Source organism: Hylaeus anthracinus, unplaced genomic scaffold (genome assembly GCF_026225885.1).
Source record: "Hylaeus anthracinus isolate JK02 unplaced genomic scaffold, UHH_iyHylAnth1.0_haploid 11981, whole genome shotgun sequence".
Taxonomy (NCBI): domain Eukaryota; kingdom Metazoa; phylum Arthropoda; class Insecta; order Hymenoptera; family Colletidae; genus Hylaeus; species Hylaeus anthracinus.
In genome coordinates, this window is record NW_026534329.1 from 7,022,869 (window position 1) to 7,048,240 (window position 25,372).

At 35.2% G+C, this 25,372-nt stretch overlaps 1 protein-coding gene and 1 long non-coding RNA gene across 3 annotated transcripts; one reads left to right on the top strand and one right to left on the bottom strand.

Moving 5' to 3' along the window:
- LOC128885634 (uncharacterized) lies at positions 1–24,873 on the bottom strand. Of its 2 annotated transcripts, XM_054139766.1 has the most exons (7): positions 24,736–24,873; positions 15,417–15,576; positions 13,030–13,130; positions 6,237–6,316; positions 4,599–4,886; positions 2,803–2,919; positions 1–1,446 (listed from the first exon to the last, which is right to left on the bottom strand). In XM_054139766.1, exons 2-7 carry the CDS (start codon positions 15,539–15,541, stop codon positions 1,168–1,170), a joined length of 990 nt encoding a protein of 329 aa, XP_053995741.1. In that variant the 5' UTR covers positions 15,542–15,576; positions 24,736–24,873; the 3' UTR covers positions 1–1,167. The 2 variants fall into 2 exon arrangements, with proteins under 2 accessions (XP_053995741.1, XP_053995743.1); XM_054139768.1 differs by lacking the exons at positions 15,417–15,576; positions 24,736–24,873 and adding an exon at positions 14,044–14,197.
- LOC128885644 (uncharacterized) lies at positions 14,334–15,289 on the top strand. Its single transcript, XR_008459634.1, has 3 exons — positions 14,334–14,660; positions 14,758–14,839; positions 14,905–15,289. It is a non-coding gene; the product is annotated as an uncharacterized LOC128885644 (long non-coding RNA).
- Positions 24,874–25,372: the final 499 nt, after the last annotated feature.

Below are 25,372 nucleotides of genomic sequence, written 5' to 3' on the forward strand. Positions count from 1 at the left end.
TAGATTTGTAGATATTCTTTATTTATACACATCAGTATGTTACATTATTAAAAAGTTCCGTTATTTAATGGACACATGGTCATCTCTATCGTTTTACAAAAATATTTCCGATGTCATGACATATATTCGTTTCAATCTTTCGCAACATTTTTGTTCGATTTTCATTCGATCATGATTATGACATCGATTTTCGTTATTCGTTAATAGACATTCTTGTATTAACTCGGCGATTTTATTATTAATAATCGTAATGTTTCGCTAGAACTCATACTTCAGATGTTACCACTCTTCCACGAGATAAATAGCTTTTTTTGTCAGAAGCGTTAGTTTTCGTTCGTATGTCAACGTTTGGCATTAAATATATTAACCCTGTGCACTCCAAATAATTCAACTACTAATGAGTTACTCAATGATCACGAAATTATCTTGACAATTTTTTAGACTACATACTTAAAATTTATATTAACCAAACGCAAGCATACATGAATTAACATAGTTTAAGGGAAATGTTACATTTATTTTATTACTTGGAGTACGATGCCTCTAAGTATTTGAGCAGTACGCCTCTGAGTGCCTAGACAGTACAGCTGGTGTTAGGAGTGCAAAGGGATGACTAAGGTTCGCGATAAAAGTTTATAAAGCTACATTATCGAATGGCATTTTACACTTGAATGAAAGTAACGGCGATAAAAAGCAATTGTTCAATCAGTCTCTGTATATACAAGTTATGTTGAAATTCGAAATCCGAACAGAAAGTGTTTGTGAAGAACCTTGATGAAATTTCAAACGTATCTCGTAAAAAGTATCGTGCCAATTCGGATTAGAAGAACTGGAAAAGCGAAAACACGTTACCCTGTAACCCGTGTACAGTCCTAAGTCCTAAAGTACCTAAACCAAAAGGTGAATGTGTTAATCGGTCATTTCTTTGGTTCTCTTTCTTCTTTCCAGTGTACAAATTTCGAAATCCAACGAAAACAGTCCCGAGCGACTTTCTTTTTATCGAAACATCCTCGCGAAGAACGTAATTGGGATTCGGATTAACTTTAAATAGCTGTATCATTTTCAAAATAACAAAATCCAAATATGCGTTACGTTTCGCGAATATCGTGAAAAAATCAGGCTCAGGACAACGTTTCGAAAGAGGTAAATAATTGTGAAATAGATTCGCTAATGTTGATAGGAGGGGGTGAAGTATTGAGTGCCTGGCGGAGCTCGGTAACCAGGGTACGTATTGGTCAAGGCGTGTTGAGCGAAGAAACCGCTATAATCTTTATTTACTCTTCGAGGCCTGACAGCAGGTCCTTTTGCCAAATCCATCCTGGCTTTGTTTTCGGCTTCCGTTTGAGCTTTCACCGATGGCGGTGGCCATTTCAGGTCTCCTCTCATGTTTCCACTAACTGGAGCCTTTGTTGCGGCAGGTTGAGCTTGATAAACTGGCGCTGGTGCCTACAATTATCATCTAACTGTTTACGAACATTCATATTATTACAAATCTTTTGCATCTAGTTTTAATCACAGCGCGTAATGCTTCAGTTTCGTCACGATTATGTTATCCTATTTGAAAATATCCATTAAAAAATATTAGTACGTCGTATTCATCCTTTTCTGCCCTTAACGAGCCACGAGTATAATAAAAATAGGTAACTTTATCATAAACTTTAGTCATACTTTAATAAAACGGTAGAAAGCAACAATGTTATTTCTAAGACTCTCCGTTGACACCAAATTGATTATGCAATAAAAACATGATAGAAATGATATCGCGTTAAAAAATTGTACCAAACAATGCCAATTTGTAAGATATTAATAAAGCTACCTTAAGAGCCTCTTTTTCTTTATCTTTTTAAACCGTGTTTATTTGCTGGTGTCAGATACAACATGAGTATATGAATTATATGAAGTTTAAAGAAATATTTAAAACAAGTCTAAACAGGTCAATAGTTACTGTATGTACAAAGGGTTTAGAATGTATTCGTACAACGATCAATTTCCCAAAAAACTTTTCTGTGAAATTGTAGTTTATTAACTTCCTTTTTTATAATCAATAATATTTTACATATTCTCGGAAGTCTCTAAGATAGATATAGTCCAAACAACATTTACTAGTTAATATAATTTGTGAAATTAACAAGAAAATGCGAAAAGTGGCTAACAGTGTAGAAGCAATAAGTATTTGTACGATTCTTATGACGAACCATTTACAGTAGAATTTCTAACGTAAACACATTAGTTTATTGCTGCGTAAGAATGATAAAACATCCAATTTCCAGTAAAGTACTTTTAAAAAAGGTTCTAATAGAGAAACTGAAGAAGATCCCACTTCGAATAAATAATAATTTAGTTAATTTAATGCTTAGAAGAGTTGCAATAATCATAAAATCGAAAGGAGATCCCTGGAAGGAAGTATTATATACTTATAAATTAATGTAAATTACTTTTTTCTTTTTTAATGAATTTTAAAAAATCAAACAATCGTGCGAATACTTATTGCTTCAATATTTCTATCGATTAATTGTTTATTTCTCGTTAATTTCGCAACTTACATAAATAGCTATACTTTTTGTAATCTATCTATTCTAGAGATTTCCGAGAATATGTAGAATGTCATTGTTTATAAAAAATCAATTAATAAATTACAATTTTACACAGTTTTTTTTAGAAATTGATCGGTGTACGAATACATTCTACACCCACTGTACATACTTAATAGGAACCAATCAATAGGAACTGTATTCGTATTTATATTTTAGAACAAGGAAGGTTCTATGTTGCCTCTCTTAAAAATATTTCTATGAATCAAACCTGTGAGATTGGAGGCTCCGGGCGAAGTGTGATCGTGGATGGCGGTGCTTCGAATACAGCTGGGGCCGCTTGACTTTGCGGTTGTCGTTGCGACGAGTAATTGTTTTGGAGGGGTTGCTGTAATTAACAACACGATTAGATTAATCTCGCGAGCCGCTGTGTGACAGATATTTCAACATAACGCGTTCCCAAAGGACGCGTATTTAGAAATTAACAGCTGTTGACTACACTCTTGTTCCAGGACAGAAGGAAATACACACAGAGAACTCAAGAATACAATAGTTTCCTTGTTATTATACACCTCTTCTGCGAAGCAATCCACCTGTCGATAAAACTTTCAAGCTATCGGATCGTTTGATAAGTAATGCCGTTTTTTGTATGTTTATTTGAAAAAAAAAGTAGGATGCTGTACTTATCCTATGTACGCATCAAAAACCTTTCAGTGTGATAGCAACGAAATTTTCTTTCAGTTTAAACAAGTTCATGCTCCACTCTACATGAGTAAACAGAGACATGAAAAACTTTACATGAAAATAGTGTTACCATATATGTATATGGTATCGAGGTATCACATTCCATTGAAATGACTGAATCAGAAAATGTATTACAAAGGATATTACTTATGATGCGATCCGATATATGGATAGGTGTCGACTTCAGTTATTGTCTAACAGATTTCTAATTATCGAAAATTATAAGAGATACGTGATGTTGATATAGTCCTACTGATAAAATTGCACTGAATTAATTGAATATACCGAGTGTTTCAGAATTCTATGAATTAAGGGGGTCTTCCCGTGTGACGGCCGTTTTTTTGATAAAGTTCTTTCGGAATTTTTTATAGCGAAATGATAAAACACAGAGCTTTCAAATTTTTACTATATATTTATTCAGCCATCAACCGTAACTTTGAATTTTTTTAAGCAAAAATATATTGTGGATCACGAGATTTATCGCTCGCATGTAAAAAGAAAAGGTGGGTGAATGGCGTCCATGATTCCGGCAGACTGGCTAATCTGAAATAAAAAAAACAAATTGCATGTTAATCTGTAGGTGGATAGCCATTCGCTCGAAGTAGGATTTTTTAATAATCTTGAAAATTCAATTTTTTATATGCTTTTAAACATCAAGACCCAAAATTTCATGATCTTCTGCGACTACTTATTTATGAAAAAAGAAAAACGGTTCAGTATTTTTTTAAAAATCCTACTTCGAGCGAACGGCTATCCACCTACAGATTAACATGCAATTTGTTTTTTTTATTTCAGATTAGCCAGTCTGCCGGAATCGTGGACGCCGTTCACCTACCTTTTTTTTTCACACGCGTGCGATAAATCTCGTGATCCACATTATATTTTTGCTGAAAAATATTCAAAGTTACAATTAAAGGCTGAATAAATATATAGTAAAAATGTGAGATCTTCTGTGTTTTTTCATTTCGCTATAAAAAATTCCGAAAAAACCTTTAAAAAAACAACACAGAATGGCCCCCCTAACTGTACGGGCTGATAGAAATAGGGAATAAAAAGGGTCGTTTAATTAATGGAATATGTATAACGAAACAAGGGGTCTGATGCGCCTGGGAAAATATTTCAGCTCAATGCTCTATAATTGAAAAACATTTACTTCTTAACAATTTACTTCTTGTGCAACGAAACAATTACAAATTTGTCCAAATGTATATCGAAATCAAAACTGTCTTGCTGTCTTTGAATTTTCTTTAAGAATTGGCACGAACCTCTGAAGCAAACCGATATCAGGGATACGAAGTCGACACCTACGCCTCGATCACTTACCTGAGGAAGGTGATTCGGTTGTTGCTGTTGTCCGGACCACGAAACCGGATGAATCGGTTGTTGCGATATCGGGGAGGTCGCAGGGGGTGTTACCGGCGCCCAGCCCTTCTGCACGGGATGATGTTGAAAGTGCGAAGGCTGTCGTAGAGTTCCGCCAGGACTAACCGGTGACGGGGACGACGGGACGGCACTCTGAGTCGACGAACGAGCGATCGTCGAGGGCGGTTGAGGCGACGAACCTGACGAGGGACTGCTCTGGTACGAGGCGCGATCACCGATTCCACGGGTCTTTCGAATGGAAGGGAAAACAGAGGCTTCTTGTAGGCATTGCCGTGTCGATTAATGATTTTTTTTTTTTTTTTTTGGCCCGATTCGATCATCCGTTGCGACGAATTCGAACGTTTTTTTTTTGTTTTTTTTTTTTGTTCTTTTGAAGAAATAGTCTCGGTACATCCGCCTCGACAGCCACAGTGGTGTAGTCAACCGCGTTGTCAAAGGTATACACATAGTTCGTATACGTCGGGTCAATTTCAAAAGTCTTTGCGTACATTTTTGCCAACTATATTACGAATACAATTTATAAATAAATTTAATCGTCAATTTATTTTTCCCTTTAGTTTTCTCTCAACGTATCGGTACCTGGTCTTCGCCTCGTACAAAGGATCTAGTCAGACTTGAATCGATCCTAGAAAGTTAATCTTGTGACATTGTTCCATTAATACTAGAAATATCAAGGACAATGCGTATTTGTTAAAAAAAAAAAAAAAGAAAAATATACGTGTCGAATCGAGTAACCTCCTCGTTTTCGAAGTCGGTTAAAAAATACACTGGTATATGTTTGAAATTAAAGAAGCAAGTTAATAATTGAGTCATTTTAAAAATGAGTTTCACGCACACGAGTCAAATTTACTTGTTTGGTAGCTCTAATGTCGAAGCTAACTTTAGCTTGTCACATCTGACAGAACAAAATAAGTAGTATTTGGTAAAGAAAACGAACGATACTGTAGCATGTCTATACAGGGTGTCCCAGAATTAGTGTAAGAACCGGAAATGGGAGTTGAGACGATTCCGAATCACAATTTCCTTTGCAACAATGTCGGATGGTGCTTTGTTTTTGAATTATTAACGAAAAACCTCCGACGATTTTCGCGCACCAGAACATTCATTATTACAAAAAAAAAGAACGGTCAAGATCAAACGGCATGAACACGAATGAACCGTGGTATGGCACAAATTAGAACGAACGCGTTCATACTCGTATAGTTTTTCTATAAAATGCGCAAAGACCTTTGAAGTGACGTAATACAGGATTGTTCAGCTAGTTACGACGTATCAGCAAGCTCGTAACGTGGGGTACATTCATAAAACGAAAGGGAAGAAAGGAACATAAAAATACAACATTATGTCTAATACACGCACAACAACAGATACACGAACAAACAGCGGCGTGACAAATACAAAATAATACAAAAATCACAATCGTGAAGAAGTGTCTACAAAGGCCTACGATCGTTGACTCGGGGTACATCCCTTAATTAATTCCATAGAAAAATACACGTGTCTATCGCTGATCGCTTTAAACAATTTGATCAAACACGTGTATACTTCTTATGGATTTATTAAAAAAAAAAAAATTACCTTCGCTTGCACTGGTCCCTGTTCTATGAAATCAAAGTCCTGATCCTCTGGAGGTGGCGGCCAAGCCACGCGTTTAAGGCCTGGAAACAATTTCAAGAATTCATGCAATTAGTCTGCATTGAAGTATGATTCAGAATTAATGTGCTAGATCGAGCAAATAAGAATTATTCATATTAACCACAAAAGCGTACGTAAGCAAGTACAGGGAATGCAATTAGAATGGGACTACATATGATAAACCATCGTCAAATGTAAATTTCATGATTGCAATAGAACTTATGTTTTACTCAAATTATTTTAAAAGTGCTCATGCGCGTAGTATTAGGCAGAATCTACTAGATAAGACTAAAAGAATTTTGTAACAGCTTCAAGGATTCCTAAGAGAATTATCTGTAATACTTTGGACGATCTACACTGTTTACGCACAGTGCGTATCAAAATCGTACGAACACTTGGATTTTTGCGGTTCCAGTGTCTTAAAGCAGTCTATCATTAAAACCAATTGTACTATTGATATTCAACGTGCCAGAACCCCTCTGGACACCATTTGCGTTTTAATATTGAAAGAATTAACGTTACCATTACTAAACATCGATTTTTATACCGTATCAGAAATATACGAACATAAGAACGTTCGCATAACAGAGGTTCTACAGTATTTCCTTCTTTTTATTTATTAAAATAATTTTTATTTTGAATTAATTGCAACAAACATACATTGCGTATCAAAATTATACGAACACTTCTAGTTTTGTAGATTTCAGTACCTTAGAAAAGTTTCTTAAAAAACCAATAAGTCGATTTTTATACCGTATCAAAAATATACGAACAGTTATTAAAACAACAATTTTATTAAATTGTATGTCAAAATAACAGGCTCAGGTTTTTCTCTACGTTCAGTTTAAAATTTTAATGAATTATGTCTCAGTAACGATGTGGTCATTCGTTGTTATTTTTTTTAAATGGCTTACAATTGCAGTTTTTATAGCATATCAAACTTTCAGCAACTTCCTAAATTACAATTTGATTTATATTGAAAAAATTCACGGTGAAAATTTATATGTTTGATAAGGAGCTGTGTTAAAATTACAAAATTTTTATATCGTTTTTCATAAAACTGGGGTGGTCAATTTAAATCGGAATAGGCTAATATGATTCATGTTTGATCAAGTAACAATCAATAGAAGTTTTGTTAAAATCCTACATTAAATAAATCCATGGAACCACTACCTTGGGATACTGAAACCTGAAAAATTCAAGTGTTCGTATACTTTTCATACCCAGTGTAGTGCACGAATATTTTCGTTCTCTTGAACAAGCTACTTCGAAGGTGACAACAATATATGTGCGACGTATGTAAACAAGTTGATGACTCGATCGCAACGTATACGTCATACTGGTTTTTAGATCATGACACACGCGAATGTGTTTATATTTTTGCAGTATTGTACAAACTTTTATTGCGTGATTATATGTACAAAATTTTGTGTCGATGATACTATTTGAATCTTTTTTTCCTGTAAATGTAATTGACTGATAAACGTTCAGTTTTATTTCTATTAATTTCATCACCTATGAAACCTATAAGAATGATATCTCATCAATTATGAAGTATTCTACTTTATTAACAATTATCATAAAATAATGCAATATATAATTTAAAATCTTGGATTGCCTACGAAAACATAGCAATAATATAGTAACAATATAGATCATAATTATTGTTAGATCATCTTTCAGAACGTATATACATGCATAAATGTATAAAATGATTTGTTTAAATTTAAAATAAAATACATTAGTATGCAATAATAGTGATAATAATAATTAACATTTTAAAGGAAGTTATCTTAATGAAGGACTCTGAAAAGATCTCTTTCAATTATTATGAAATTGTTCACGGAAACATGCATTTCATTTAAAAACATTAATCTATGCCTCAATTTCTAATTGTAGACATGTAAACTTTAAGTTTAGCAGGAAGAGACATTCAGTAACGAAGAGTTAAAACTACATTTTCGAACATCGTCATCATACGCAATGCAAAACAGTTTGCGGCTAATAATAATTCTCAATAAATCCTTGTTGCAACGGTAGCAATCGTAAGCAAACCAACGATCGGTACTTCGCGCGATATTTCACGTTAACGTCGGTCACACTTGGCTATGAATGCCGGATCGGGTTTCGTTCGTCATGTTTGATAGAAAGAAACGTGGAAAAGAGTGGTTATTGCGCCAATAAAACGAATTATTATTCAAGCAGCTACCACCGCATCGTGGCACCAGCCAAGTTTATATTTACGCGATTATTGCTGAAGAATTCGCACAATTTCGGTACGACCTTGCCGTATTCTTAGATTCTTTGGTTCTGGAGCCTTGAATATTGAGTATCAACGCAAGGACCATGAAAATAAAAATACGGCTTTGAAATAGAAATAAATATGTTGCGAATACAATGGCACACGTCAGATGTCCGCCATTTCGATTGGCGAGTTTCTTCAGCAATACCCCATTTAAACGCTTACGAAAACATATTCAGTTTCCATCTTGATAACTTTACTTGCAGGATCGTTATTGTAGAATAAGGTATATTATACATGCACGCTAGTGTGAAGCATTTTATGTACATTATCTATGTGTATATTGTACACAGGTAATATTAATTTCACTTCAGCATTGAAGCAATTCTTGATGAAAACTGCATACAAAATAATAGTTATAGGTCGTAGAGTCTACTATTATTGATCACGGATAATTGTATTTGTCATACTAAAATGAATGCTATTTTTATTAGAAAAAATGGATCGATTCGTGGATAGCCGCGAAAGATGTATCGTTTTTTCGACGTGGAATTCAAATGCTGCCAGAAAGATGGGGAAAAGTAGTCTCCAGCGATGGGCAATATTTTAATTCACTTGTTTCTTTACTACTTTTTTTTAAATAAAGGATTTATTTTCACAAATAACGCCGAGAACTTATTCGCACTCCCAATTAATTAACCAAGAATGTCTTACAATTAGATTAATTAAGTACGTTCTCACAGATTTCAATACTGACAACCTTCAGAGTTTATTTTCATTGAATCATAAATAAAAATATAATTTCTCATGACTCGATGGTTCCAAAGTCCAAAATATTACTATAAATAAAAATGCGTTGAATTTCAGATCGATAAAAAAATTGACTATGGTTGAAACAGTATCGGGTAATTCTCCTTAATTTATATACAAGTTTCGACTGTTCGAATAATTATCACTTAGGATATAAACAAGAAAGAATACAATGGAAGTGCAAATAATTATCTGTAGAACAATTATCAGAACTTTAGACGCAAAAATACGATTGAAACAAAACGACTCAAAATTGAAAGTACAATTATACAAAAGTTGCTATATAACAATTATTATATAAAGTTAACGTTTGTCCGCATTGAACAGAAATGACACAGATAAAAAATAAGTTCACTTTGGTTGTTAAATTGCACCATACACACGAAATTATTCTTTGTCAGTCGTGCGTATACAATGAGCGTGTGTAGAGTTGTATATATACAGTTGTCAAAACTCCACTGTCAGGTATGGAATTGAAGCGATGTTCACCGTAGAAACGTACCGTTTTTTAACACTCTTTTTAGAAAAGAAGTCACTTAGCCACGAAGAAGAAAAAGAAGAAGAAGAAGAAGAAGGTGAAACCGACTTTGCCAAAACGAATTCTCGCCAACAACTAACGCTACCCCAGAGTCACCTGTACCTTTCATTATCGCAGAATCGACCTAGCCACCGATTTTAGAGCTTTTTTGGTGACTAGCCAAAAAGTGGGGGATGATACTGATAGGTAGGGGAAAGTTACGATTTCCGAGAGAGGTTCAAAGGATGACACAGTGTTTTCTGTCAACTTCAACCGCGTTACGTTCCTTCTCAACCATATGGGAATCACGTACTAAATGAAAAGACAAATGGTTTTGTAGTTGAATATTTATACAATACATTAATGTACTTCTAACACTTTGTTAACCTTTTGTACAATCTGTAAAGCCAAAATAAACCTATAAAAGGTTTCAAAGGCTCAAATAAAAAAAAAAACATTAATGTACTTCAATATAAATAAAATCTTGTTATGGCTTGAAAAAAAAGTTCTTGAAGAAGCCTGAAAATTCGGGCGGGCAAAGCGGCGTAACTCTTTAATGCAAAAGAGTTATGGGTTAAGAAGAATGTAGTAGTATCAGTAATTAACCCTTTGCACTCGAGAAGTGACTTTCGGTCATCATTAGGTTTGACACAGTAAATCGATGAATAGTAATATTTGTTTAGGTTTAACTTCTTTGGAACTCGAAGTGTCGATCAAATATTTATTGCGAGATAAAGGTGATCTGATTGAGCTTAGCATTCGTGGCAATAGAATGTTAAAAAAGCATCTCGAGTCGCTAGAAGATACTAGAAAGAAAGGCCTCGAGTGCAAAGGGTTAGAACGTTGGTATGTAGAATTGAATAAGCACTTTCTGTCACTCTTCACTACGTAATGTTTTTATATGTACCTAGATTCAAGAGAATTAATTATATACGTTCCACTAACGATAACAACATTTTTATTGAATGTCTAAATTCCACAGCATATTGAAACTTCTAAGACATTAATGGCCTCGCTTAGTATCTTAAGAGGATGAGTCTGTAATTATCTTTAGTAGTGTTAACACCTATGAAGAACATAGCAAGGGCGACAAAAGCATTAAGCACAGCACGCGTGATGGAATATTTAAATAGAATAAAACCAAATTTAGGGAAAAAACCCTGCTGCAAATTTTTAGCGTTTCAAAGACACGAAATTACCGAACCATTGTTGGATAATAATGTGAGATGTCGCGAGATTTTAATGTATAAAATACTTAATATTCTCTTCAGTATTCTCTTTTATTTATGTTATTGCCATAAAATACAGTTTTCATGAAAAATAGAGTATATAATTTTGGTAACTATAATAAATACAATTTTACAACTTTTTGTGCAACTTTTAATTTCATATTTCTGTATGTTTCTAAACAAATTCTAAAACTATATTTTTTCATGTGTATATATATATATTGTTAGCTAATCAATAAATCATCCCAAAATATCTACATATCTTTATTTTATATTGTTTGGTTTATGAAAAGGATCATTATCATAAATGGGTGTCGCGAATGCAAAAAGTTTAAGAAGCCCTGCTATATACTATACTAATGTATAGGTATAAAATTATATATAGTTTATAAAAGGCTTTATAGGCTTTATAAAACTTTATAGTACAGAGCATTGAAGTCGTTACTTTATTAAAAGAACAAAATTAAACAAAATCTTGGATCTCTATCTCTTGGTCTTAATATTTTTTATTACAAATTCTGAAGACGATTAAAGACGAGAACATGTTATAAATTATACGTTAATACCAAAGTTACTATAAAAAAATTGCTGCGTGGAAGTTTGTCCTTTCGTAAGGTAAAAAATTGATTGGCTTAGTTTCCTCGATGATAACACTTCCTCTAACCGAGATGAAACACGCGGAAAGCATTTTATAAATAGTATGGTTTTCACCTGGGTTTGAAAAAACAAGCAGACGACAGATGTGGCCATCAGGAGGACAAAAATGAGGTCGAAAGTGTCCTGGAATTATTATCGTGCCAGAGACCATATACCAGAGATTGGCACAATTTTATTTGAATTACGAATAATGAATAATATTCACATATAGTAAAGTATTTAATGAAAGTATTGATATAAAAAATCAATTTATTCCAGTTTTTATGTCGAAGTCCCCTTTTTTGAATAAAAGTTCCTGAAGGGACAGTTATTCATCTCTCATCATCATTATCCGAAATGTTTGTTTAGATGAGAGTTTTGTCCATCTCTGGATTATGGTTTCATGGTTGTTATCACTGGAAAAATGTCTTCCTTTGTTAACAGCTATCAAGCAAGGAGAGTAAGGAAAACTGGCAAGGCATAACTCATTGTCAGTGCAGCGTGCGAGTAACGTTGTTAGTGTTCACCTCTCTGTCGATAGATCAAACCAGCTTTTCTGAAAGTGGTGTTAGTCTCCCTCGCTCATGATTAGCAGCTTGCAAGATTTGCTTCTTGTTAGTCTTCTTCGTTAGATTAATGTGCGGCTTCGTGCTTCGGTAGCTGAAATCTTTGGATTAGGTTCTTTTTCGTCTGTGCAGTCTACGTTATAATGGACTCGCTATGTAACGTTCAAAGTCGTTTCTTGTGATTAAGATTAAGATACTTAGTTAAAAATAGTGTGCATATTATGAAATGAAATAAAAGAATGGTTAATATTAACAAGGAACGAACAGCACCGTTTCCCAAACGAATACAGTTATGTTTATTGAAAAACAATTGCAATTGTTCTGTATATCTTGCAAAGTAAATTGAATACTTAATGGAACGATCACAATTAATTAACATCGACCAAAACTGAAATATCATTTTCCTGCGATCGTGTGAATCTACATTCTTTGACACTCCAAGGTTTATAATATTATGTATAAATTAATAAAAAGCCTTAAATGGACGATGAGTCGAACGTGAAAAGCAATTAAATTTCTGAAGTATTCTCGTCTTCGCTTTTGAAAATAAAGTTTATTTGTCATTACATTGAAAAACAGACGGTTCTCATTAATGTGCTTGTGCTTTTACGACAACGTTCGTATGTTTATTGCTACGCTTTTTTTTATTGAACAGATAGAGCTGTTCGTGAAAACACTACTTACTGACAAGAAACGACTTCACCAGAAAAAATAGAAAAAATCCTTCTTTACTTACTTGGCTGACCGCTTCTTTGCCTCGCCTCTTCCTCCTCGAGCATTCGTAGAACCGCACTGTTTTGTAGATTCGCCGGCTTGGCTAACTGGTTGAAGTCGATTCTGAAAAAGTCATCGATACGAGTGTTTACCAGATAATCAATTGACGAGCATGTCGTTTGCCGTAGCAGCTTTTGACTTTTAAGGAAGCACAACACTATAACGGTCTCGAAGAGAGAGTTTCTCTCAGAAATTGTTTACAACGAAACTACACAACGAATTGTTTTTAAACTTTCACTGTGTTTCATTGAACATTTAAACGTACAAAAAGCGGTTTCATAACGTCAAACATGGAGTTACTCGATTGGCAGTTTTATGTCTATATATTTGAAAAACCAAAAGTTTTCTTAAAAAACTAGATAGTCCCTATGTCCTGGCGTAAGAATAATTTGATATCTCAGAAAATTAGATAATGGCTGGTCTTTGAGAAAAATTTATGTTTATAGAAAAAAAAGAGAAGTCAATTTTTAAAAAACCACTATGTCAGGCCATAGAGACTAGTTTGCTGAAGAGAATGTGACTTGAGTCTTATCAATTGGACCCATAGTTTTCTCGGTAAGCTGTCAACCAAATTGAAAAGTATCGTTTAGGGATAAACGCAGTTAAAGTTGCCTTTTTTCATAATTTGCTAGAATTTCCTCAAAAATGATCATTTTCAAACGTAGCTTGGCTATATAGTAGACAATATATACAACAATATTCTATGACATTTTGAAATCGACTGGACCAGCTGGAACAATGACGTTTCAAGGGACACCTCGATTTAACGCAATTTCCAACTAGTTTTCGATACAAATTTTACAAGACACACTTCAAACTATGTATATTCGAGTCGTGAAAATTTGCAAATTTCCACGTTACACATGTATGATGTTAAAAATTCCCCAAAATTGTTTTCGATTTTTTAAGGAGCCGAGGGTAGCGATACCGTTGAATTTCGAGCTCGTTAAAAAGCTTATTTGTGTTTGATCGTCACCTGTTTTGGGTGAGCATCTTGATCAGCGGAGGAAGACAGGCGACAGAAGGGAAATCCTGCGAGACGCGAGAAAACCGGTAAACCACACACCCCGAGGCCACCAAACGCGAAACTAAGTCAAGTACGATAGCGTTCGCGGGCTTTGCGCAACGGCTAGGCTCCGGACCGGGGTTTATTTCTAACTCGTGTGATTCGGCCCTCTGAAAATAACGGCGACTCGCCAATGACGGCGGGAACGCTGAATCATCAACCTGCAACTGGTCAGAATCTGCTAGCCGACAAGGATCGATACGAATCCGTCAAACGACACGTGGACCAGGTGTTGCGCGCTTTGATTGACGCAAGGTGGTCGCTATGCCAATAGATTCACACCAATTCTCACCTTGTTCGACAAAACAGCCAACACATTTCCGGATTCTTTAAGATCTAGCCTATCGATGCGAGACCGAACCGAATTTTTCTGGTAGCACTGGTAGCACCGGGCCCGAAATCTACTGTCTGAATAGGTTTGGGGTACCTTTTGCTGGGGGTGTATGTTTGAGGTAGTTTTTGGTGGGGAGGCAATATTGAATACTGTTAATGTAAATGCTGTCTATACGGAAATACTGTCTGAGTAGGTTTGGGGTAGTTATGGTGGAGTCAACAATATTGAATACCGTTAATGTAAATGCTGTCTACACGGAAATACTGTTAATGTACATACTGTCTGAGTAGATTTGAGGTAGTTTTTGGTGGAGAGGCAATATTAAATACTGTTAATGTAAATGCTGTCTACACGGAAATACTGTCTGAGTAGGTTTGGGGTAGTTATGGTGGAATCAACAATATTGAATACCGTTAATGGAAATACTGTCTGAGTAGGTTTGGGGTAGTTATGGTGGAGACGGCAATTATGAATACCGTTAATGTACATACTGTCTGAGTAGATTTGAGGTAGTTTTTGGTGGGGACGCAATATTAAATACTGTTAATATAAATGCTGTCTATATGGAAATACTGTCTGAGTAGGTTTGGGGTAGTTTCTGTTGGGGCGACAATATTGAATATTGTTAATGTAAATGCTGTCTATACGGAAATACTGTCTTACTAGGTTTGTGGCAGGCACAAACTCATACATTTTTTCGAAATGTATGAACGAATTCTCATACATTTTCCAATATTTTCATTTGCCATAAATGTATAAACATCCGCAGTCTAGTTGTGTGTATTACTAGTGGTCTCGCCATTATTAGTGTATTATATTGAATTGTATTGAATTGTTTTGTATAGTGTATTGTATTATATTGAATCTGTATAAATCGCCTTAGTGTATTAGAATGTATTCTAGTCAAGGGTTAATGACAATGATATTAAATTTGTATAAATCGGCTTACCCGACTGCACCATTAGCCAAAACATGGGTTTGCCTATCCAAAGTTTCTTGTATCGCTTGTGGCGAATACAAATTGATTGGAGAATTGAACTGTTTGTTCACAAACATTGCCCTTTGAGCGGCCATACTCGTGCTTGTGAATTAAGGTCAGTTCTCTGTCACTGGAAAATAACAGAAAATAAAAGGGTGTAAAAAACATATAATCAAATACGTATATTTTATAATTACATTAATAACAATTACATACAATAACAACGCTATGATAATTTTAGGTACAAGAAAAATGTCGTAGAAATAAAAATTTAAAAATCAGTATAAATGTATGTCCCACGCGTTTCCAAAATCAATTTACTTGAAAATAAAGGCTTGCACGACATTTTTATTTTATACTATCGACCTACTTTTTTTTAGCCAAACTACCTCTTTCCAATTTATTATACGTTACGCATGTAAGACAGTTTGTTTAGTAATGAACGAACAGTATTAGTGTATTTTAGGTGACCATGGACAATATCCTTGACAATAGCTCTTACCGATAAAAGTTAATTTGAATAAGAAAGGCCACTGTTTGTCGCTCTCAAGCGTTATTTATTACAAAACGTAAAGTTTCAACTCGTATTCGTAATTCTTAATTTGTAAGTTTAGATGTGTAATAAAATATGATGAGCATTCTTTTCTATTCGATTTTATGCAGGCAATTTATTATTATTATTTTAAGTCACATTTTAGATTTCGATTTTAATTAGAGATTTCTAACATTGGAAAAACTTTTGCAAAAATATAATTTTTATTAAACAAGCAGCGATTATAAATATTCTTTTCAAATCGATATTATTCAATTTACAAGTACCTAGTGTCTTCAGTCACATTTGGTTTCATAAAAACTGAATAAAGTACAAATCGTACTTCTCTAAAATATTCAAGCTGAACGCAATTCGCGATAAGATAAGACCTGACAATAGATAGCAATAATTAACATTTTTATGGTTTTCGTCCAACGCATTCGTCTGAAAATTGTCACGCGAAACGTACCGCAAACTTGCACATTGCAATATCCTTCGAAGATCGGAGCCAAACTAGCCCAAACAAATAAGGCATTAGTATAATTACTGTTTGGCAACCTCACGCGATCTTGAGTAAATCATTCCACTAATCGAACATTAATTCAACGTGCGCGGACGCTGAATCAGTAAAAACAAATCTTTCGTGCGACACACCTCCGTTGTTTTCGAAATTTTGCCAAAAACTAATTGCACGCACTTGTCCTTATTGGCTCGCGAATAATTGGTAGAGAGAATTGAATGTGCGATCACTTATATAAATAAATATTGTAGCATTTATCGTCTACAAAAGTATAGTTCGTTTAATGTGAATGTTTCGCACCTTAATTTTTGTTCATTTCGGTATACAAATGCTGATCGTTACTGTCGAGACATAAACAAATAAATAAATTGTACAAGAAGGACGCAACGTAATTACATAAACGTAAAAATAAAAATTTCTGCTTAATTTCGTTGTTTCTTTTTTTGTACAATTTATTAACTTTGTATATTTCTATATATTATTCGAACATTATTTAAATATTTAATTACTCGATCGATTGCACAAATTGTCCATAGTATAGTTAGGCATAATCTTCAAATTTAATTGTTTTTTTTTTTTGCTAAATCCATAAGGAATTTTTTCAAGAGATACTACGCGCGTATTAAAAAATCTACACTCTGAGAAAATATTAAAAAAATAGATTAACACGTTCAAGCCGACTGTTATTTGTGATTCTCGCCATGAGGCGGCGCGATGGTACACGCCATCTGATAGGCACGCGAGCGTGAACCACCGGTGGTACACGCCGGCGTGAACGTGTTAAACAAATTTTTAGATTAGAATACCTACTTAAAAAAAGCATTCGTCATTAATACACATAACTCATTGCTAATTTCCGAGTTATCGGTACAGGGCGATAGATACTACGGTAATTCAGTAATGTTCGAAATATCACCCCTGCTAGAAATCTTATTTTCAAGCTTTTCCTGAAGAATGGTCTATTCCGTTGGCGCGGTAAACGTAGTTAATTTATCGTACCGTGCGCGAGGATGATTCATCGGTACAATAGCGGGTCCGATAGCGATGAAGAACAAACAACTTCTATTTAAGAAGTGGGTTACGAATCATCGTCCCGATGTTTCAGGATCATTCGCGAATGTTTGGTTATTCGATACCCAAACCGGAGGCGGTCACTTGGGTGTTTCGCCTCGTTATTTCGAAACACGTGCCAAGAAATATTCTGAGCCGTATAGAGACTGTCGAAACTATAAAACGCGAAGAAGTATCCATCGATCATGTCTGCCTTTAACGCGATACTCGTGATACCCCGTTCGCGAGACACGAGACATACTTAGAGTTCACTGACATATATAAGTTTTGAAAATAGAAACCGCTTGTTTACCGTCCACACAACCACTTGCGAGGGGTGTTATAATAGCTTATCCAACGCGCATATAGAAGAAAAAATACTGTGCTACCCCACCCCGAACTGGAGAAGCGGTTTACAAATATTTTCGAAAACGTTTCACCGCGAAGATAGCAGAATTTCTTTGTTTAAAACGTAAGATGTAAATGCGAAATGTATAGATTTGTGGTACACTGGATATCGAAAGTATACGGACACTTGAATTTTTAGTTGTTCCATGGATTTATTTAATGTAGGATTTTAACAGAACTTGAATCGATTCTTATTTGATTAAATATGAATCGCATCAGCCTAGTCCGATTTGAATTGACCATCTGAATTTTATGAAAAGAGATATAAAACTTTTGTAATTTATAACACAGCTTCTTATGAAACATACAGATTGTCACCGTGAATTTGTTCAATTTAAATCAAATTGGAATTTAGGAAGTTGCTGAAAGTTTGATGTGCTATAAAAACGAAATTTATAAGTAATTTAAAACAAATAACAATTAATTGACCACGCCAGTTTTTTGAAAATTGTTATAAAAATGTTGTAATTTATAACACAGCTTCTTATGAAACATACAGATTGTCACCGTGAATTTGTTCAATTTAAATCAAATTGGAATTTAGGAAGTTGCTGAAAGTTTGATATGCTATAAAAACCGAAATTGTAAGCCATTTAAAAAAAGAAAACAATTAATGATCACATCGTTACTGAGGTATAATTCATTAAAATTTGAAACTGAACGTAGAGAAAAACCTGAAGCTGTTATTAAAAGGAATGAACCTTTTGAGACAACCTAATGTATTATGTATGAAGCTATTTACAATCAAATTCTAATTATTTTATTTTTGGTCAAACTGAATCCCAACCACTTGTTATCCTATACATTGTACGTGTATATTCTATTATGCAAAGATTCTCTTATTCGAAAACGATTGTCCCAGATTAATTCGCGTAACGGAGGTTCTACTGTATACAACTTGATAACAAATTTGTAGAATATCGTGGTTTTCAAGACGAAAATTCCGACTGACTCGGAGGGGCCCGTTACAAGATTCCAGGACGGTAATTAAAAATGAGTTTCGCGAAGGTAGATCGGCGATTTGTCATAGTGTGGCGACCGTTCGTCTGGAACTCGGGTACGTCGCCGCTAATGGCCGGAAACTTGGACGAAAAGAGCGAAGAATTAAAAAACGAAGGGTAAGACGTTCGGGCAAAGTGCGCGTTTATCTTATGAAAGTTTCGGATTCTCTCTGACGCGTCCCCGCCGAGCAGCCACCGGTAGTCTACCGCAGTTATTTTTGCTATGAAATTCCTCCGAATATATCTACATCGTCCGCAAAATCTCTACATCTCCCTCTTCCACCTCGTGACCCGAGGCACCAATGGTACTTCTGGGTCGTATTAGATTACAGCGGAATTACGGATCGAAAGTAGCTGCCGGAAAGGCCGGCCAAAATCTTTCGAAAGATCCTGGCGACAATTAGTCTCGGATATCTACGGTTGTTTTCCGATCCGCGGAATCTACGATCCGTTTCTTTTACATAACTCGTCATCTATTCCAAGTTTTCGCTGGTATTTGGACGACGTTCCCGTTACAACCTCGTTGAAATTTCGACTCGGACGGAGGGAGTTAGGAACGGTGCCAGTTCGAAAAAATCTATAAACTGATGCGTCTAGAAATTTCCGATCCGTCGAATCCAATATTTTCGTAACCGTGCTGTTCGAAATTTCGTACAAAATGGATACATTCCCCGGATTATTAGATTTGCAGTATCAAGAATAAGGAGTCGAACGAGAATACGAAACGTAGGGTACGGGGTTGGTCGTGTAGGTACAGGGGTTGACCGTGGATCCGGGAATCGTCGTGGGTTCGAATCTCCGTGGCTTACTTTTCGTTTAGACTTCTACGGATTTCATTTCCTGAATGTTTAGCGGTAACAGATTTTATGGATAACTGTAAAAGACAAACGAAAATTTAAAGGGTACTAGATTCTTGAACGTGATCGAAGCAAGTTGAAGAAGTGCACCATGCCACGCGATGTCTGCATTCTTCCCAGAATGTAAAATTAAGAATCGAGTCTATCGAAACGGGAATACATTCGGAAAAAGTTGAAAAGGACAATATAAGTGCTGTAGGTTGTATAAATCAGAAATTTTATAACGATACTGGAAGTGTAAAGAATAGTGAAAGGTGTGTCTTCGTTCAACCACAAAATGATAATTCGGTAAAGAAGATTATTCAAACAATTTGACGGGCTATATCTAAGAAAAATTGATGGAAAGTCTAAACAAATTATCGTGATGAAACGCGTTTGTGTTCAAATAAACTGAGACTGAAAATTGTACCAACGTTCTATTCTATACACATATCGTTATCGTTTCACGAAAAAGAAAACCAAAAAAAGTTCAAATTTTCAAGAAAAACGTGCCGAATTTTTTATAACAAAAAACAAACTATGGATTGGACGATAGAGGGATCATTTCTCAATGTATAGTCCAAATTTGAACTTGTTTTGTTTGTTTGTTTTTTCATCTTACAAGGGTGCACACCTATTGCTTCAGTTCTGCTTGTTACATTTCACCAGACTTGCACATATGTGTTTCTTTTCCACATCACGTTTATATCGTTTTATGTCAATCCTGAACTTCTTACATTACATTTACGTATCTATTGCATATCTGTTGGGATCCACTAGCCACCCCCTCTAGCTCGGGTACCTCGGGATCGCTAAACCCGTACTGCAGCTACAATCAATCGTAGCTACAGCCCTTGAGGGTAAAAGTCGATCGGTCCAATAAATTTTCTGAAATTGTGTCAACCAGCTTCGACAATCCGGTTTCGAGAAAAACGCGTTTAAAGTTTCAAGTATTTACATATCTAGAAGGAAGCAAATACCAGACCTGTATAACAAACCTATCCGATTTTTTACTAAAAGAATTTTACGTTGTACCATCAGATATTTTCAACAACAAAAGATCGATTGTTTTAAATGGTCGACACTAAGTGAACATTTGGAAACTTGAGTTTAACCGAGCGCCATTTACTTTACTTTTCCCCTTTTCTGCTTCGCACGATAATTATTTGAATTTTTTGCCTCAGACAAACCATTTCCAAAATATCTTGACAACAGGTGCTACTTTAACGTTAACGTAAATCAATAAATAAATTTGGCAAAGTTCGTACAAAAATTCTTTTACAGACTTTGAAAACGGATCTTAAATTTTTAAATTCGTCGCACCACAAAAAGTCGCACCTTTAACAAAGTAAATACGACTTTATTAGATTATAAATATAAAAATGTAAACAGTATGTAACTCCGTAAGTACTTTCAGTAATACCGTTACCTGTATTTATCAGTCATCGTATCGTCCGTTTTCTTGTCCTGTTCCGTGTGTCGTGAATTTCGACGACACGATGACGGATAAATTCTTACGGTTAACTGGAAGTTTGCCCTTGTTTGCTAAACAAGCGTGGCTCGCATGGCTTGTATAGCTGCAGATATACCGCAAATCTATTTTAACGCTTATTGCTACAATGATGCCACGCGCAAGAATCTTTGGCTGGGTTTTTCAAGTGTCGAGAAATATCGTACTCTCTGTATTATCGTTATTCTGTACTCGAAATAATACCGCTACGCGATTACGAAATTTCGCTTCCCGCCGTGATTTCCGCGATCGATGTAGTACCGACTTTTTCTGCGAGCGGGACAGACGGCAACAGCAACTGAGAGATCGTGGTTTCTGAGAGGAAGTATAGATGTCGTGCGATTTTATATCGGTACACGAGAATGTAAAAGTTTTGCTAGGTCGCGAGTCGATCGTCTATGGTGGATAACACTCTGCTAATACCGAGAGATGGTCGATAATCGTTTAGAGCAACAGTCACTTACCAACGATCGCTTCGATGCTCAATCGTATTGCAGAGATGGCAAAATACTTATCTTAGGGGGTTACACCACTTGAATCGTCTCAAAAAATAGAACTTTGTCTCATTTGTTTAAAGTACTCTCTATAGACGCGAAAATAATATTCCATTAATTAGAAATCGATATCGAAAGTGCAAAGCAGTTTTGTGTTGTAGAAGTAGAGACGCGCATCAGCGAAACGAAAATTTTAAACGAGTTTTTCTCGAAACGGCATTTTCAAAATCGGTTGACACTCTTGCCTCGCCCATTTTCAATCAACCGACTTGAATCTCTTATTATGTAATCGTTGTATGTGTTTTTCTAGCGAAATGCGTAGAATTTTTTTTATTATATCGATATTTCCTTACTTTGGAACCGTGGCATTTTATTAAAAATGTATATTTCAAAAAACGTATTTCGCTAGTTTTCGGACTAAGGAAACTAAATCATTTTATTTCACTGTTCTAGTTTGAACCTGAATTGAGTTATCCTGCCCATCGCAAAACCATTTATTTCTTCAACGCCATGTTTGTAAAAATGAAGAAAAAATGATTTTGTAGTTGAATATTTATACAAAAGCCTGAAAATTCGCACTGGCAAAGTGATGTAACCACTTAATCACAATTTCGAAACAAGAATGAAAAATGCACTGAATTATAGTATCAGATTATTGTTAACGTTAAATGAGAATAAGTACTACCGAGACAAAAATTCTGACCATCTCTGTCTTATTGTAATCGAATACACGCTTGCTGCCACATCTGGAGAATTTCGTAAGTCGTTACCGACGACTTTTTTTTTTTAGCTAAAGCAAAGTTCGGAAAAGAAGCGTAGCATTGGCGAGAAAACAGAGCACAATGCGGAAGGAAAATAAATGTTCTTCAATTCTGCCAACTACATTAAAGAAGCAGATGAAAAACACGCTTCTTATCTTCTTACGTCCAATATAAATATTTGAATATTCTCCAGATTGTGTGATAACAAACGATTCGCTCGGATAAAGCGAACGGAAGCCCTGCGACGTGTTTATTTTTTATTCGACGAACAGGAAGAATTATCACTAAGACTTCAATATGAAGCGCTAGCATTTTTTAAATAGCATACGTCTCTTAAATTTTCGTTTCTTTGTCTTTCGGCAGAAAATGAAATATTACGCAATAAATATCCACTGGTTTTATTTGTTACCTATTATTGGAACAAAACATTGCCCATCTTCGCATCGTAGATCTGTATACATTCTTTACATCTTTCATCTTGGAGAAATTCATCTCTTTAATCGTATTAATCGTCCTTAAATAAGAAAATCTTTATTTCTATTTTAACAATTAATTTCATCTTTATTATCAGAGATGGGAAAATATTTCGAATAATCAACTTTTCATCTCCTATTTATCCAATAATAATTAGAATCTGACTTATGAAATGAAATTACATATTACGTTAAACGAAGAAGAGCGTAGCCATTTGATCATTTGATCGTCCAATTGAATAACCGCTGCGAATAAATCGCTATACGATGCTTTTATTTGTCGTCTATTATTGCACGCATATTGCTCATCGCTATTTACTGTAAGGTTATAGATATGTAGAAACTTGTAAAATTTCATGTTTATATTTGAACTCGAATTTCGAATATTTAATTATAGGTTCAAACATTTCTTAGTAAACAAATCAAAATTTAATTTGAAAAGTAAGTATACGATCATTTCATTCGTCACCTATTGTTTGAATAAAATTTTAACCATCTCTACTTTGTTAACGTCTATGAAGCTCGCGCCTAAATTCGCCCTTGACTGCACCGAATAAAACGCATGAGAATAGTGTACAAAATACGTGCGAGCAATATTCTGTCTCTGATGTCACATAGAACTGTCTGGGTGCAAGAGTTACGAGTGCACGCGAGTGATTCATCATCGTTCTAACCGAAAATGTTAAGAAACGACAAACATACACATACATATATTTTCGCACGTTGCAAATTGTAACCACTCTTGACACAAAACATTCTTCGATGATTTATTACACTAAAGCGCTCATTGGAAAGTCGACATTTTACCAATATGAAGTTTACGTTTACTTTTCTGTCCATCCGACGTTGTACATTTTTAAATAACAACACAATAAATAAACAATAGCGATAGTACACAGAGAGATAATAACACACTCAAGTGAATCTTGGAATATTCAAATTTGAAGATTATGTACACTTTTCTGTCGAGGTGACGTACTGTTTTAAATATCGAACAAATAAATAAATAATCGAAATAACAAATATGTAATATGATATTATTACAAGAAAAGTGGATATTTCAACATCGAAATCTTATCAATTTCAAATTTATGTATGCTTTTCTGTCGATCTGACGTGATGTTCTAAATATTGAGAAATTACATAAATAATAATAATTAGTAATATCACTAAAATTAGGTCAATTCTAAATCCACAGGAATTTTCCTTTCAATCTAGCGTATTTTTCCTAATAACAACATAAATAAACAATAGTAATAGCAGACAAACAAGTAGTTATAACACACGCTAAAGTAGATCCTGGAACATCGACTCAATTTCAAATTCACATACATTTTTCGATCGATCTGGCGCTACATGTACTCATCTAACCAAAGAAGAAACAAAAAAATCAATAGGAAAATTCAAAAAGCAATTCCAAACATTGAAAATAAGCATTCGAACGTATCCAAACAAAGTTTCGAACTATATTAAAAAGACATTTCACCACTTGGTGTTACGCGTTCACGTTCTTATTCTCGGCTTACGCGTTTCCATCCCTAATCCGTGCGGTTTTCGTGCGATCCAAGGTAATCGGGGGTTATTATTTTTTTGTGCGTGTGCTCTGGTTGCAACGCGAGCCATCCCTCGTTACGACACTCGGCAAAAAGTTTCGTATTCGCGGAAGTCGAGCGCAAAACAACAATCACAATCACGGACACCTACCTTGACGTTCAAACGCAAGGCACACGGGTTTCTCGGGTGGCGAAACACACTGGACTCGAAAAAGCGAAAGCACGAGAGTACCAGCGAGAGAGAAACCGCCCCCTCCCTATCGGAAGAGTCGTCGAATCGCTCACGTTTCCTCCTCTAGCTTGGCTATTTTCGATCCCCGCCCCCCCTGAAACTATCCCAACATCCGTTCGCTTTTCTGGCAAACGCGGGAAACCGATTTGCGTTTCCTGAAATTCTCCTTTAGAAAATTGTTGACCCCCCTCCAACGCTCGTTGCCGAATACACCACCGTCACGTGAAAATAACGCCTTTTCCTTTGGAACGATACGCGGCTTACAATTTATGTGTTTTCGAAAATGATGCTTCGTTAGCGTTTGTCCGTATGTAAACGATGGGACTTCTCATCGAGGAACTAAAACGATTCATTCGGTAGGGGATTAAAGAGAATGAACTCGGATAGGATTCGTAAGTTTGACAAGATTGTAAAAGTAAGTACACTGCGTATGAAAATTATACGAACACTTGGATTTTGGAGGTTTCAGTGTCTGAAAATAGTTTTTCATAATAGCAAATTATTATGGAAATTGTAAAAATTGAATGTCCTAAGATACTGGATTTATTGAAATTTA

Excerpts from the sequence above, each read along its gene's own strand:
- LOC128885634 (XM_054139766.1), bottom strand. The coding sequence starts at position 15,541 with ATGGCCGCTCAAAGGGCAATGTTTGTGAACAAACAGTTCAATTCTCCA. Across the intron at positions 13,131-15,416 it reads TTGGCTAATGGTGCAGTCGG|AATCGACTTCAACCAGTTAG; the intron begins GTAAGCCGATTT and ends TGACTTTTTCAG. Across the intron at positions 1,447-2,802 it reads CGGAGCCTCCAATCTCACAG|GCACCAGCGCCAGTTTATCA; the intron begins GTTTGATTCATA and ends TGATAATTGTAG.